This window comes from Lepidothrix coronata, unplaced genomic scaffold (genome assembly GCF_001604755.1).
Source record: "Lepidothrix coronata isolate B3197 unplaced genomic scaffold, Lepidothrix_coronata-1.0 Scaffold284, whole genome shotgun sequence".
Lineage (NCBI taxonomy): Eukaryota > Metazoa > Chordata > Aves > Passeriformes > Pipridae > Lepidothrix > Lepidothrix coronata.
In genome coordinates this window covers 211,336-226,756 of record NW_016690464.1, presented here as the reverse complement: position 1 = coordinate 226,756, position 15,421 = coordinate 211,336, and the positions used below count along the sequence as shown (strand labels likewise).

The following is a 15,421-nucleotide window of genomic DNA, read 5'->3' as shown; positions in this document are numbered from 1 at the left end:
ATAACCAAAGAGATTCAGTGGGAGGGAAAAAAAATTATCAAAACCACAGAAGTAGAGAACGTTTGCTTACCATCCTTTCCTCTGATGTCAACATTCTAAATCGACTCATGCCTTCTTTTATTACTTCTGCTTCGTTCAGATCAGGATTATCTGTCAAAATGTTTGCTCTGTTCTCCTCCAGCCACATCTGGAAACCTGTCCTTGGTCTAAAGCAAGCACACGAAAATTGCCTGGTTAAGAAGGTTATAGGAAAACCATAAAAAAAAAAATCCCCCAAAGCAACATTTCTAAACAGCACCTAATTGGATTTTTTTTTTTGTTCTCAGAAGACAAGACACCTCTAGTCAGCAGCCTCCTCTCTCCTATTTCAATATTTCAAAGAACATGCTGACAAGGCAAGACTAAGTCAAGTATTTTTATAAAGACCATGATATATATGGAGATTAACATTCCAGTTTTAGAATGACAAAGCACAATGGTTCTCTTCCTTTCTGACAGGGTCCCATCAACCTAAAAATAGAGCACATCCATTAGCATGTTTCTGCTAATCCTTCTCACAATTCTCCTTGCCACTTGTTGTAGAACATTATCTGTAAAGGTTAATGAAAAGAATGCCAGCCCAAATGAGTAATAATTACCTTCATCTTCCTCAGTTAAATGAAGTCTAAATGAAACATGATTATAATAATGCAAGTTTCATGAGGACTGGGATTGTTAGAAAATACATCTGCTCCAGAGGAACAAGACAGATTAAAGTCTTAGCTAGGAACAGACATGCTCCTTAAGTGAGTTTTTGTTTGCTTTTTTTTTTTTGTTTGCTTTCTCTTTTGAAAAACCCACCAAAACAAAGCTTTTACTCCTTCTCACAAAACCCTTAGCTTTTAGACTTTGAGATTTTGTAGAGGTGTTTAAACTTTAAGTATTTCCTATACTTGGAACTGACACAGCAGCGTGGTTTCATTTATCATTCAAAGGTCACTACAAGCAGTATCAAGGCAAAAATCACTGCTTAGAGCCCCAAAATTACATTTTGCACTGCTCACTTATTGTTCACTCCCACATTTCTGAAGTGGGTCCACAAATGTGATAACTTGTGAGCTAACCTTTAATCTTCATGTTATGCTTCTCTGGCCAGTCCAACACCTTCAGAAACAAAACAGGTTTTGGACTTGTAATTCTGTGAAAACTGGAATATGGTATTGAGATGCAACTGTCACTCACCTTCTGTTTTCAGTGTTCTCCTGTGCAGTGACTTTGACTTCATGGGACTCATTTCCTGCTTTTCCTTCTCCGTCTTCCACTGCTTTTCCTTCTCTTTCTTCCACTGCTTTTCCTTCTCTTTCTTCCACTGCTTTTTCACTAGGGTTGGGTGTAAGTGTACGAGGTTGGAAGAAGGAGGTTGCTGAAGCCTATGGAAATTGAGGTTAAAAAAGAAAAGGTAAGAACACCTCACTCTCAAATAACACATACTACTGCAGCCTAACAAACCCTAAGCCCTTCCTAAAGACATAATAATCACTTGCATTAATAGAGCATTTAATCCATCCAATTTCAGCACAGCAGAAGTTTATTCACACAATTTAAAATAAAAGCTCAAAATTCAGTGCAGAATGTAATTTCTACAACTGATTTTTTTTTCTGCTGTTTTATGTGCTTTCATAGCTTTTGCATTGTGCTTAAAATGAATTTTGCCATCTAAGCTGTTTTACTCAGTCAACGGGGTTTCATCCTTGATAAAAGCTGGTAAAATTCAATTTATTGTTCTTTGCTCACAGAAACAATGTATAAAAGACTAGAAACACTACCTGCTTCGACTTGGGTTTGGGAATCAGAGGCTTTATAACTGGAGGGTTCTGCTTGTTCACAGCTCGACTGCCAGACAAAGATGTTTTCTTTGAGTATCTGCTCATAGTGTCTAAAACATTTGCTGAGGGGACCACTGGGTCCTTTTTGTTAGATGACACCTGGGAAAACAAATAAACAGATGTTTTATTTATTTTCTGTCATGTTCTCCTGCTCTGTCCCTCCAAGGTATCTGTGATATTGTAAACTTCAGATATGATTTTCAGAGCACAGCAAAACCAGATGCAGAAATTCTTACCTTAAATGGATTCACTCGTCCTTGGCTGCTTGATGAACCTAGAACTGCTTAAAAGGAAAGAAAAAGGGGTATAAAAGTGTGTGCATGTGTGTACACACACACACACATAAATCTCTGAAGCAATGTGCACATTTTAGATGAGTAGAAAGACATTTTAGTAACCCCCTGAAGGTTAAACTATATGTGCTCAGCTATTATTAGTCATCAGAAATGCCACACAGGACCAACAGCTTAAAATACAAACCCGGAGGAAGACCCAGGACTTCCTCCACTCCCAAATCCGTTTCCACTCCTATTATTCTTGCTGGAGGGTTGGCAGGTTGCTAGAGGTCACATTCTGCCCCTGCCTGCTCACACTCACAGATCAAGGCAGGGTTTATTCACTCTGCCTTGCAAGTGCAACCAATAGATGTGCCTGTGATTAGTAAAATAAACCCACTGATCACCGTGCTCCGTTTTCCCTTTGTCCCAAAGAATGCCTTCATGGCACAGCCAGGCAGACACTCAGCATTTGGCACAGCCAAGTCAGTCAGAAGGGTGTTATGGAACATCATTAGGTAATGGAGACAGGAATAGGGAACCTCCTAAAAATGTGAGTTGCACAATCAGTGCAACCAGGACAGGTTGGACGGGGCTTGGAGCAACCTGGGATAGTGGAAGGTGTCCCTGCCCATGGCAGGGGGTTGGAAGGAGATGGTCTTTAAGGTCCCTTCCAACCCAAACCATTCCATGGTTCTGTGAAGTTACATTTGTCAACACTGTTATGGACTAACTTGAAGTAGCAGTGGGAGAACAGATGATATAAACAGGAGCAGATATTGTGAAGCATGACAAAATTCTCATCCTGGAATAAATGGAGGTTTACTCACCAGACTTTGGAGTAGTCACCTCTGCTGAAGTGACACCTTTGGAGAAAGGATTTGGCCCTTTAGAAAAAAAAAAAAAAAGAAAGGGGTATATATTGAAGTGCAATAAAATGTGATAGCATAACTGCTTTAAAAACAAAACCCCAAACAGACAGCTAAGAAAGGGGGAGGCTTGGAGCAATCTGGTCTAGTGGAAGGTGTCCCTGCCCATGGCAGGGGGTTGGAACTGGATGGTCTTTAAGGTCCCCTCCCAACCCAAACCATTCTGTGATTTTGTGATTCTATAATTATAGTGAAGTAATTCATATTTTGAAGTGTGACTTTTCATTTTTAAACCATACACTTTTACCAAACCATCTGTCATCTCTACCTAGATTTAGAGCTGTATATTTATTTCTTAAACCTTAAGCTCATTCTTAAAGTGTGCCAGGCAAACTACTCATCTATCAATTCAACTCCTGTGAGATTTGAGCTGAAACCAAAGTAAGTGCTCAGAAGGTGACCCAGCCCTTTAGGAATAGAATCAGGCAGCAGGAAAAACTCCCCAAGGGTCCCTGAAATGGTTACTAAGTACAATGCACACACAAGCTGTGACACAGCAGATGACACACACGGAACTTGTTTCTCTGCAGCGACTGCAGGCAGAGCCTGGAATACAGACTTAATTCCTGATTAAGCCTGTAAAAGTTATCCAGATAGCTTCCAGTCTATTCAGAGAATATATTTTTCTTACTCTGTTTATGCACTTCTGGAGTTTCTTCTGCTTCCTCACAGGCATCAGTTTCCTCAGCATCTTCCACTTCTTGGTCCTGCTGAACGTTCCTGACTGGCAGCTGACCCCACTCCGTGGCTGAGCTGCTGTAACTAAAGGGAAGGAAAGGAAGTGGTCACCACATTCAGAAGGAAAACTGGAACAATAGATAGCGAGCTCACTTACTTAATTTAGGAAAAAAGAACAATAACGTTTGGCATTTATGTGCATTATACCTCTGATTAAACTGTGATGATTAAATTAAATAAAGATTCATTAACCACTGCAGAACTTTGTTGCCAGAACAGTTTGCCACAAATATAAATGCAAGTTTTAAGGATCTGTAATCTCCATTTAAATATATACTTCCAGTATCACCAATAATACCAGATAACTTGCCTGCACCCCTGAATTACCACCCAGGTGGCAACATGGATATATAGTTTCAAGCTGAAACTTATGCAGCAAGTTTTAACATTTAACCTGATTATTCCCTGAATTCCAGCGCAGGAGGATGTACATTTCTTGCATTTCCCTCCTAATCTTTGCCAATTATTGAAATCTGTAAATATTAAGAACAACACATGTTTGTGATTAACTTTAACCCTCAGAGTGCTTGAAGTTACAGATATGGGATTACAGCTTCCACATAGGATCCAGAAGAACAAGCCAGAGCATTTAGAAATTAGTTTTGACTGCACAGTTTCACACAGAAGAGTAAGGAAAAGGTTGCAGATAAGTTCAGGGACTTATCACTTTCTCTTGCCTAAATAAGTCCCAAACTTCACACATAAAATTGCTATAGGAAGACATTGCTTCCAACGAAGTGTTATGACATTCTTTTCTGCACTATCAGACTAGTGGTTAGCAACTAATTTTGTTATAGTTGTACACCCAGTGGCCAAATAAGAACACAGTTCTTCTGTATGGTCTATATTAAAAATAAGAAATCCCAACCAGCCAAAAAAACCAAACCAAACCAAACAAAAAAAAAAAAAAAAAAAAAAATAAGAAATCCCAACCAGCCAAAAAAACCAAACCAAACCAAACAAAAAAAAAAAAACCAAACAAACAAACAAACAAAAAACAAAACAAAACAAAAACAACCAAACAAACAAAATCCCCAAACCTACACACAAGTTTTGCCTCCTCATGCTTTACAAAGCAGATGAAGGTAGGAGAGGAAAGGTAGATAGCTCAGAGGGAAGAATGCAAAGCCAGCCTGTAGTATGTTCCATGAATTTGAAGAGCTGAGATTATTAGTTAGGGGACAGTAAGACTAAATAGGATACACTGGGATAGGATACTGAAAAAGGGAGGGCTGGAGAGAGACAGGATTTTAAGGTAGGTGTGAAATGAATCAAGATGGAGAGACTGGTGCAAAAAGAGAAGGGAAAAAAAAAACCAGGTGGGAGTCAAATAACCAAAGCAGCACAAGGCAGGGGAAGGTGGGAAGAAAAAAAAAATTCCAGTCAGAGCAACTTAGTATTGGGCCTGCTTTGCCTCTGAAGTTGTTGAACACAGACCTACAGGAAGCAAGGAGTGGGGATATTTCCCTCTGTGTTTGTATCCCGGTGCTAATGAGTCCTCACAAGATATCAACAAGAATACAATTCGTAAGCAGAGCAACACAAACTGTTGCTTCATAACAAACACGCTGCAAACTCCGGCCCAGAAAAGCGCACCAAAATATTAGAGGAGCAGTCAGAGCGTTGCCAGGTTTTTTTAGCCACAGAAATTCATGTTACCCAGCACTCAAGTGCTTCCGGAAATCCTCTTCCTCCTCCTCCTCCTCCTCTTCTTCATCTCCCTGTGCTGTTGCCAGCTCAGTGGCTTTCTCCACAGCCAGCTGGCTGAGGCGCTGGGCGAGGTTGATGCGGCGGGAGCGGGAGGCGTATTTGATGGCCAGGCTCACCACGTTGGGAGCCATGAGGTCGGCCAGTTCCACACAGCGGAACTCCCGCTCCAGTTTGCAGGAGAGCTGGAAGAGAAGGAGCCCGGGGAGTCACACGTTTCAGCTACACAGCTCTCTCAAGACCCCAGGAGCAGAGTATTATTGTCTTGGGGGAGCAAATGAATGAAGACAAACTTCCAACAACAAGAGAAAAAGCTCTTTTTTTCTCCTTCTTCCCCCTACCCTCCCTTCATGCTGATAAGCAATAACAAGATGAACTGCAGTCTCTTATCATAGTCTGAACTAGCTGGATTGCCAGATTCCCAGTAAGAGGAATCCCATCAACATTTACATCAAATCCCATCTACCAATAAATCCCCGAATCCCAGAATGGTTTGGGTTGGAAGGGACCTTAAAGCTCATCCAGTTCCACCCCCTGCCATGGGCAGGGACACCTTCCACTATCCCAGGTTGCTCCAAGCCCCATCCAGCCTGGCCTTGGACACCTCCAGCCTCAGAGGTAACATCTCAGGGACTCTTTCTGTCACGTGTTTGTACTTACAGCAAACAGCTTCATTAAAAGTTCTTGCTGCTCTTTCACTGCCTGATTTTTAGCACTTTCATCAAATTCGTAGCCATTTTTGGATAAGTAATCCACGTGGTTTTGAAACACAACAGAACGCCAGTACTGCTCCTGGAAAAGGGAGAAGGATGTTTGTTGGAATTCAGAGGGGAAAAACCAGCCCATGACATAATGCCTAACAATTTACAATGTATTTTATCAGTTTATCCTTAAATGTTCCTTTCCTTTGATAATGAGGGTGAGGGGGAGATAATTCTCTTCAAAGCCAATGCCTAGTGAGGAAAAAATAGACCACACTAACAACCACCCATATAAAAACTGATTCAAACAGTTGCCATATATGTTAAATTCCATTTATACTACAGGCTTGCAAGCAGGATGAGACCTACATGTTCACCAATATGCTACCAGGACAGAGAATTCTAGAATAAATTGATTATTTTAGCTTATAAATGCTGTCCCACAGCAAACTGGAAGTACTCCAGAATAACTCAGTAAATGTGGGAGTTTACCTACAGAAAATACAACTCTGGTTGTTCACAAAATGCTGTAATGGCTATTAGACCAGCCTAGTTCTGTTCAAAATAAATACAAACTTATTCAAACCCACTGTGTTTTCATCAGATGTATTGGAATAATTTGTTTCTATATCTATACATAGTCCCTCAAGCCAAATTAGCAGTTCCTGGCATTCTCCTCCCATTATTTTGGGTGAAGGGAGGAATGGAAGACAGACTCTATCAGATAAAGAACAAAACGACTTAACCAAATGAAGGAGAATTCATTAAAAATGACAGTGTGTTTATTATTGACATTTTTATCTACGCGTCTATCAAAGAGAATAAATTTCAAACAGCACTGAACTCTCTCTAAGGCTGAGATTAGATTTTTATGTTCATTTCTATTCTGTGCATTACAGCTGAGCACCACGAGTTTGAAATGTTTAAACCAATAAAAATTGAAGAATAAATACAGGTATTTTTCTAGAAATTCTCCACAGGCACATCTTGCTTCAACCAGCCTCTACCTTCAGAAAAAAAGTCAAGGGGGAAGGCCTATGTGTTCAGAGCAATTATATGAATTTGAATACTTTCATCTTTCAAAAAGACACCTCCCAGAAATTTTGTTATGCCTAAAATATTAAAAAATAGACATTTTCAAGGGGATCTTGATTGGGATCCCAAGATTTGGTATCTCTACCCACTAAAAAAACCTGAGAGGGTGAGTAAGACTTCTCTGGTCAGAAACAGATTATGTGTAAATACAACTTTGGATCAGTTCTGGCAGCTTTATCTTGCATCCTTCAGGAAACAGTTGTGAACCAAATCACATGAGACAAAACAGTGAACCCAGATAACCTCCTTAGCCATGTGTCTTACTCAGGGTTTGCACTGTCCTCTTTCATAGCAGAGATGATTAATAGGAATCTTGTATAATCCCTGCTACGGGGACACCTGAGAGTACCAGCTGTGGGCTCGACACCATTCCATACCTCCATCTGCCCCTTTTCTGTTGTAACTTGGCAGTAAGGAAGCTGAAAAGGTAAAATTGCTACAGCAGGCCGTGGCAGTGTGGGAGGGAACCGGGATCCTTTGCAGGGAATACACCTGTGCACAGGAAACAAAACACACCTGCAGTTGTTCCAACACCTAAATCGCGTCTTCCTAAGAAGCAAGATACTTTAAGAGGATTTGCTCTTTAAAAAGTAGTAATCAAATGACTGGATTAAACATGGCAATATGTAAGATTGCATCACAAAGGGTTGTTTTTACGTGGCAACCAAGGAAAGATTTCCAAACCAGCAAGGCACACACTGCTCTTGTTCCCACTGCAGACTCCGAACGTGGCACGTAACACACGCTGCTCTTGGTCTCACACAATACATGATTTAACAGCTACTACGAAGAGTAAATGCAATTCATTTAAATCTGAAACCACTGAACAACAGAAGGCACAGACTTACTGTTTCATTACATTTTAAACAAGTGCTTTCTGGTAACAATCACCTAAGCAAACCATTGATTGGGGAGGAGCTGTATTTCCAGCAGCACCAGTGCAGCATTGACAAAAACATCTGGTTTTATAAGCTGCTGTGTCAGAGACTTGAAAAAAAAAAAGAACAGGAAGCATTAGTGTTCTGGCTATCTCTTAATTAAGGCATGTGGTGTTTCTACAACAACCCTCCCCCCTCTCCCTTATCTTTATTATGCTGCTGGTTTTGAGTAAAATGTTCTTTGTAACTCAGAGAGCAGCACAGTCTTTCTTGGACTAGAGGGAAAAAAATCATGATGACAGACTCACAGTTGACCATCTCATCAATGTGATGTGTCCTGCACATTTTTGGGGAATTTTCTGGATTTAGAAGGAGAAACAGGCAACAAAGTGACATTTACCAGAGATATCAAATTATTTCCCTTATTCCAAAAAAGCAGAGGATTACGAAGAATGTCACATAAGTTTAAATAAAATGCAGTCTCCCACCAACCTCGACAATTGTGCATGACTAGTAAAGTCAAAGAGTCTGAATTTCAGTAAAATATGTGAGCTGATGGAATCTGCTCTGTTAGGAAAAGGACACAGACTCCTGAATAAAAAGGGATACAAATAAAGATTAGCAACTAAATGTCCAGGATGCATGTTACAGTAAAGAGAAACAGTTGTTTAGACACACCACTATCACATTTTATAAAGAAATGGTTGACTTTCAGATAAATATTTGAGCAAATTTACATACAAAATTGTTCTTTGTGGCCACAGGTTAAATATTAATATAACAATAACAGACAGCTCTGATTTATCTATGTCTGATTTATCTCTTAATTTATCTCTGTCTAATGATGGAGATTAGTTATAGGATTGGATTCTTTTCAAAGCACAGAAGGGGAAAATGCAGGGGGAGATCAATAAAACCCCAACTCCACAATCAAACCCCAAAACACCATGAGCAGGAGAAGCAGATTCCTGATAGGATCCACAACTTTTCAGCAGGATTCTTTACCAAACTGCAGCTTTATGAATGTGCTTGCCTCAGAGATGTGTGATTTCACAATGAAGTGCACACACACCTCTCAGCCAAGGCAAAAAGCCACAGTTAACCAGTTCCAAGTTATAAAACTCTAATGAGTTTATTCAAAACCAGTTTAATTCTGCATGGATGATTCATTATTATATTTAGGAACTAACCATTTGCTGTGCATATTTACCAGCCACCTGTTTCAGTAGAAGATCTTTCCAGCCTCTCTCAGTAAAAAGTGCTCCGGGATTGAAAAACCAAGACAAAACAAAGTGTTTCCTCGTGAATTATCTGACCTGAGCTGCTGGGGGTTTTCATGGATGCCAACGACCCAGTAGTGATCAGATTTTCCTTTGCATTGCTCCCTGGTGTTGCACACTGGAATCCAAGTGTTCCCAAGCCCTCGGTTCAACATCCGCACGATCCCCTCGGAATCCACGTAACAAGGGGTACCTGTTTGTCACAGATGAGAGCAGTTATTGTCACATATCACAGCACCAGCAAGATGGAAGTGGTGGATAGGGCTGGGAAAGGATGGTTTACATGTCTCAAATACGACATCCTCTCTCCCAAAAACACAGTACGAATTAGTCGGGGGAAAAAAACATTTCCCTTGGAAAGATGCGCCACCTTCTGTCAGTCAGCGCCACTGCTGGTCAACTGACAGGTTCACATTTGAAACACTTCATGAAGAAATCAAGTTCACACTGCTTGGGGGGATTCCCAAGCTATTTTACAATTATTCTTTCTGGTCATCATAAAAACTCCTCCAGAAAAACCACGAACTTTGGGGGCATCAGGGAGCACTGATGCAGTTTTTATTTCTTCTTGCTGAGCAGGGAAACCAATCAGGAGAACGAGTTCTGGTAACATTCAAGTGTATTTTATTCCTAGTGGGAAAATATTAAATATTTTTGATAAATATCTTGAAGGAATAGAAAAAGAGATTTTTTTTTTTTAGCGTTGGGGAGATAGAAAATACAAAGTCCAGGTCCCAGATCATCATTACTAAGAGGGTATTAATTAGTGAAACTCCTCCACAGAATCCCAGAATGGTTTGGGTTGGAAGGGACTTTAAAGCCCATCTCATTCCAACCCTCTGCCATGGGCAGGGACACCTTCCACTAGCCCAGGTTGCTCCAAGCCCTGTCCAACCTGGCCTTGGACACTTCCAGGGATGGGGCAGCCACAGCTTCTCTGGGCAACCTGTGCCAGGGCCTCACCACCTTCACAGGCAGGAATTCCTTCCCAACATCCCATCTAACCCTGCCCTCTGCCAGTGGGAAGCCATTCCCCCTTGTCCTCTCACTCCAGATCCTTGTCCAAAGTCCCTCTCCAGCTTTCCTGTAATTCCCCCAATAGTGTCAATATTTCTCAACACCACTCATGCAGGTATTTCATACCTTCTGCAGAGAATCCAACCCATACCAAATACGATTTCCTTGTAAGAGAAAGAGGGTCTCCATGCAAAATTTGCCTTTTCTTCTTTCCCAGCTCCATCAGCTGTACCCCGAGGCACTGGTCCCCATCAAACCCAGTACCTAGGAAGAAGTTGTTCAATGACTGTGTTAGAAAACAGAAGACAGAATTGTCTTGTCTCTTGGCTAAATTAGTTTTGAATCAAAAACTAATTCTAATGCAGGGTTACCCCTGAATACCACTGTCAGACAAGCAACTGTTTGTCATTTTGGACACACCAGGCATGCATAACAACTGCTTCCTTAATTTCCCATGGTAATTCATTCTGGCACATCTGAAACCCAAGTTTAATCCATTCATGTCAGTGTTACAAAATTCTCCCCTTCCCCACAGGTTCATCTCAGCTTTCCATTATAAAACACAGGCTTTGCTGTCAGAAGTCCCAGATCCGTGGGTTGTGACGGATGTGCTCGTAAAAGCATCACCCAGAAGAGGAGAAGGATCATGAAGAAAAGGAGGAGAAAACACTTTCTGGTGATTACATCCAAATGAACGTGAAGCCAGTAAGAGATGAGGATTGAAAACAACCCTGGTTCAAAAAAGAAAAAAAAAAAGACAAAAGGGAGAAAACTACCTCTGTGATAAATAATCATCAGCTGCTCTCCGTGCCCTGCCATGGACACCACTGGGCCTGGGAGGCTGAAGATCTCTCTCTGAACTCCTCCAACTGTGAACACACGGACCAGGAAGGCACTGGTGGCACAAGCAGCCCAGCCTTGGCCCAGGCAGATGGCCTCAATGTCCTCATCCTTTGGCATATCCACTGTCCACTCCTTGTTGGCATCCCAGGAGCCAAAATGAATGCAGTGGAGCTTGCTAAAGCACAGACAGAGAACACACAAATATGAATTAAAATACAGTACCTGAAAATACACCAGTATTTTAGACTTTTATCAGAGACTTGCAATCGTGATGGAACTCCACATTACACATTTGCAAAGGTGTTGCTCTTATTATTCAGAAACTGAAGAGCCAGCTTGACCTTTTAGAGCCTCCAAAGCCTAAAGCAGAGACAGTTAAAAGGTCTGAGGGGAGATTTTTTAGAAGGAAGCAGGTAAATATCCTGCTTAATTAACATTAGTAAGAACCGAAGGTGCTTGGCACCTCTGAATATCAGCCCTCATTCCGAGTCTGTTGTACTATGCTGCCTCTCAAAAAGGAAGAAAAAATTAAAAACTTCAGTTCTGCCACCTTAATAATTGAAAACTGCTTGTGACCAATCCACAGACACTGTGGCTTTTAAGAGATTTCCCATTTTCACTGAGGAAAAAAATTACACTTTCAAAGTCAGACAACCAACAAAAAACCCAATATTTTTAAAAGTAAAGAGTGCCTTTCAACTTATCACAATGTTGTATGTGTGAAAGTAAGAAGAAAGTTCTTTCTTCAAGATGTTTCCCCAGAAATCAGCAATACAATATTGTTGCTATTGCTCTTAAATGTAAGAACAGAGTCTAGATGGCCCAGCTGCTTAAATCTTTCTATGGTTTCCATAAACTTGTGTTCCTCACACTTATAATTCCTTGGGTATCTCCGAACATGTCTCCTTGGCAACAGTGTGAAAAGAAACAGCTGAACCCTTATGACTGATCTTTGATCTGAGCAGACTGAAAAACTATTGTTCATGTTTACAATTCCCTTTGAGCCTGCAATGCGTGAAGTTTCCAGTATATTTATATTTGGAAAAGGGATTTAAAAGAAACCGTCAGGAAACAAATTACATTTTTCAATACTCTCGACGTCTCCAAGTGGGTGGATGTGAAAGTCCTCCTCTAAGGTGGTCCCATAAAAAAATTTAAAAAAAAAAAAAAAGAAAGATCAAAAGCCAAAAAACTCAAAAAAAAAAAGTGATAGAAGCTGGAAAATAAAAGCCGAAATACTTGAAACAAGTGAAACGTGGCTCCATATCATGGGTTTTGCAGAGCAAGGCCATGACTTACCTTGCAAGTTCCTCTGTACCCTCACAGGCCAGCAAAATAGCTTCAGCAGAGAGGTCAGCCATGGTGTGGTTCAGGGAGTTGGGCAGGTGTGTTGCATGATGCACAGAGGTGTCGTGGAATTCTACATCTATGGCATTGTCCTGCTCATCGTTGTAACAGCGGATGATACCAACTGAATTCCACACCTAGGAGAAAGAACCAAAAAACTCCCATCAAATCAAGCACACTGGCCTAAATCAGCCTGCTCTGACTGTGTTGTCTGAAACAAGAGTGGGTAGGAGGCTGGAGGAAGACTGAAGACTTGTGTAATCAGGACTCGTGGTTCCTAAAATGGCTGAATTAGGCAGAAATTGGTTTCATCCTCCTGGCTTAGCCATCCCTCTCCTTGCAAAATTAAGTGTGAAGAATTTGCAGTTAGAAAGAAACAGTGGATGATTAACATGCAAGTCTTGACAGCACAAAAATACCCACAATTCTGACTAAAAAAAGAATTTTAAAACAGATCTGCTAGAATTCAGTGACATGAGCACAAAGTGGATAGTTTGCTTCTGGACTCAATCTCAGAGGTCTTTCTTCTCCAGCCTAATTGATTCTGTGATTCTGTATTTATCTCTAAAACAACTGAAATGTAAACCAAAACATTATGGAGTCTTTGCATTAACACAAAGCCATTTTTCATTATTTAGCTTCACACTGTGAAGTATTAAAAAAAAAAAAATAAAAATCAAAAATCTTGGATAAGATTAGATTAAAACACAATAAGAACTGGGCATTATTCAATGTAAAAAAAAGCACCTAAGTCCACATAACCACATAGATTTACCATGAATCGATGCATGAGATGTGCAGGAGTGGAGCCAGACTGGAAGGGCCTTTGCTTGGGGGTTGGCATTGGCCCATCATAAAAATGCTGCTGTGTAGATGATGGTGGCAAAGCTGAAAAGCCACCAGTCTGATCATCACCATCTTCCTCCTTTTCAAGAAGGCTGGAGCTAGCTTTTATCAACCCAATATCTGTAAGTAAAAAAAAAAAATAAATAAATTACATTTTACACACAGTATTATGACAGAATTTAGGTGAAAAAACTTAAGACAGTCAAGATTTATCTGGAAAAATAAATCAGAGTGTATCTGAGTGGAGGATGCTAAAGATCATCCCAATAAAAGCAATAAATGGAAATTAGTTCATTCTGTACCTAGTGAGTTATCATCCTCATCAATTATTGCCCTTCTTGGACGGCCTGAAGTTAGCATAAGGTCACCATCATCATCTTCATCAGCTGCAGGGTTTGGGGAGGACTGAGGTTCAACCATATCTCCATTGAAATAGTCGTCGTCGTCTCCATCAAAGAGATCGTTGTAGTCCTTGGCCACTGCACTGGCAACCTAAACCCAGACCAACAATCACCACAACACTCCCTTTGGACATGGAACTCAGGAAATCAATTAACACACAAGAGGGAACTTGCAGCACACAAAGCAGAATGTTCAGTATAACCTATAACCTAAATAATGGGTGTCAATTTAAGAAATGATTGGCGCTGAGCACCTTGTCCTTTGGCTTCTCTACAACGCCAACATTTTCCAGCAGCCCCAGATTTCCTTCAGTGTCTGTGTAAGCAACTTGCTTATATTTAGGGTGCCATGCCAGTCCACAAATTGAGTAATTTTTCTCATGCTTCATCCTAAAAAGAATACAAAAATAATGGATTTTTGGCAAGCTCCTCAGGGCAGAACCCCCGCCCCACCCTGAGAGTTATTGTAAAAAGCAGTAACATTTAGTAGCACAAGAAAGTGATGTTACACATAACAAAATAACTAACAGGTCACCTTTAGAATAAATAGCTTCTACAAAAAACAGAGAAAGTCTTCCTTTTCTATGAATGAAATCAATTAAGCTTTAAAAAAAAAAATCAACAAACAACAGCTTCCTGATACATGTAGAAAGGACAAATTCCCCAGCAGTCCTATATTCCAGAAACATCTAGTTAAAAGAACATTAGTAGTTTCTCTTGCACCAAACTGATGAGTTAATCCTCTATCTTTTCCACCCTTTATCCTCACAAAAAATAAACCCATTAATTATTTACATAATCTGTCTTTAATTCTTAACATAGGCATTGCAGTACCCAAAATACTCAGGCAGATAAATCATCTCTTTTCGTCTTCTCTACCTCATTTAATAATAATCTTCTTAATTTTTTTTTTCATTTTTTTTTAAAGAGAGATGCTTTAACTAACCAAGAAAAAGTGCAATTCACCAGTCTGTCTTTTTTTGTGAGGTGAGGGTGGCTGACTGACTTACCTGCATTTCCCTCTCCCTTTGGAAAACACATCTTACTGCCAATGATCTTGGGCTTTGTGATGGAGGGACATTTTTGTTTCCATCAAAACTATCCTTTAATCAGCTATTAGATTAAAAAGTCATAAAAGATATTTGCACACAGAAAACTAGACTATGGAATTTGAACAAAATCCACATTGATGTCCCTTCCCTAAGCTGCCTGCCAGGTTAAACCACGACATCCTCTAAATATTATTATGATTTTTCAAGAGGCAGAGTTCTATCTTTGCACAAAAAGGTTTTACAGAAAAGACAACAGAATTCTTTTTCAGGAAAAAAAAAAAGATGTGCTTGGGGATTTATGGAACAACACTGAATACCTCTCTATGCACTCCTGGGTTTCCACATTCCACACCACTATGCTCCCATCCACACTTCCAGCTGCCAGGTACTGCCCACAAGGAGACCAGGCCACAACATTCAGGGGCTAAGGAAAAAAAACAAAACAAA

The 15,421-nt window shown here is 40.3% G+C and overlaps 1 protein-coding gene across 3 annotated transcripts in view; it reads right to left on the bottom strand.

The window, feature by feature from the left end:
* The window catches only part of WDHD1 (WD repeat and HMG-box DNA binding protein 1), a 28,539-nt gene that overhangs the window by 1,460 nt on the left and 11,658 nt on the right, over window positions 1–15,421 (bottom strand). For 2 of the 3 annotated variants that reach the window (XM_017836812.1, XM_017836811.1), the window contains exons 9-25: window positions 15,292–15,398; window positions 14,177–14,312; window positions 13,824–14,013; window positions 13,451–13,641; window positions 12,628–12,812; window positions 11,262–11,503; window positions 10,612–10,749; window positions 9,505–9,661; window positions 7,688–7,802; window positions 6,175–6,306; window positions 5,467–5,699; window positions 3,701–3,831; window positions 2,971–3,027; window positions 2,102–2,148; window positions 1,806–1,964; window positions 1,222–1,409; window positions 71–206 (exon numbers count right to left, since the gene is read on the bottom strand). In XM_017836812.1, the coding sequence (XP_017692301.1) occupies window positions 71–206; window positions 1,222–1,409; window positions 1,806–1,964; window positions 2,102–2,148; window positions 2,971–3,027; window positions 3,701–3,831; window positions 5,467–5,699; window positions 6,175–6,306; window positions 7,688–7,802; window positions 9,505–9,661; window positions 10,612–10,749; window positions 11,262–11,503; window positions 12,628–12,812; window positions 13,451–13,641; window positions 13,824–14,013; window positions 14,177–14,312; window positions 15,292–15,398 (2,544 nt within the window). The remainder of the gene's footprint in view (window positions 1–70; window positions 207–1,221; window positions 1,410–1,805; window positions 1,965–2,101; window positions 2,149–2,970; window positions 3,028–3,700; window positions 3,832–5,466; window positions 5,700–6,174; window positions 6,307–7,687; window positions 7,803–9,504; window positions 9,662–10,611; window positions 10,750–11,261; window positions 11,504–12,627; window positions 12,813–13,450; window positions 13,642–13,823; window positions 14,014–14,176; window positions 14,313–15,291; window positions 15,399–15,421) is intronic. The other variant, XM_017836813.1, reaches the window with a different exon arrangement.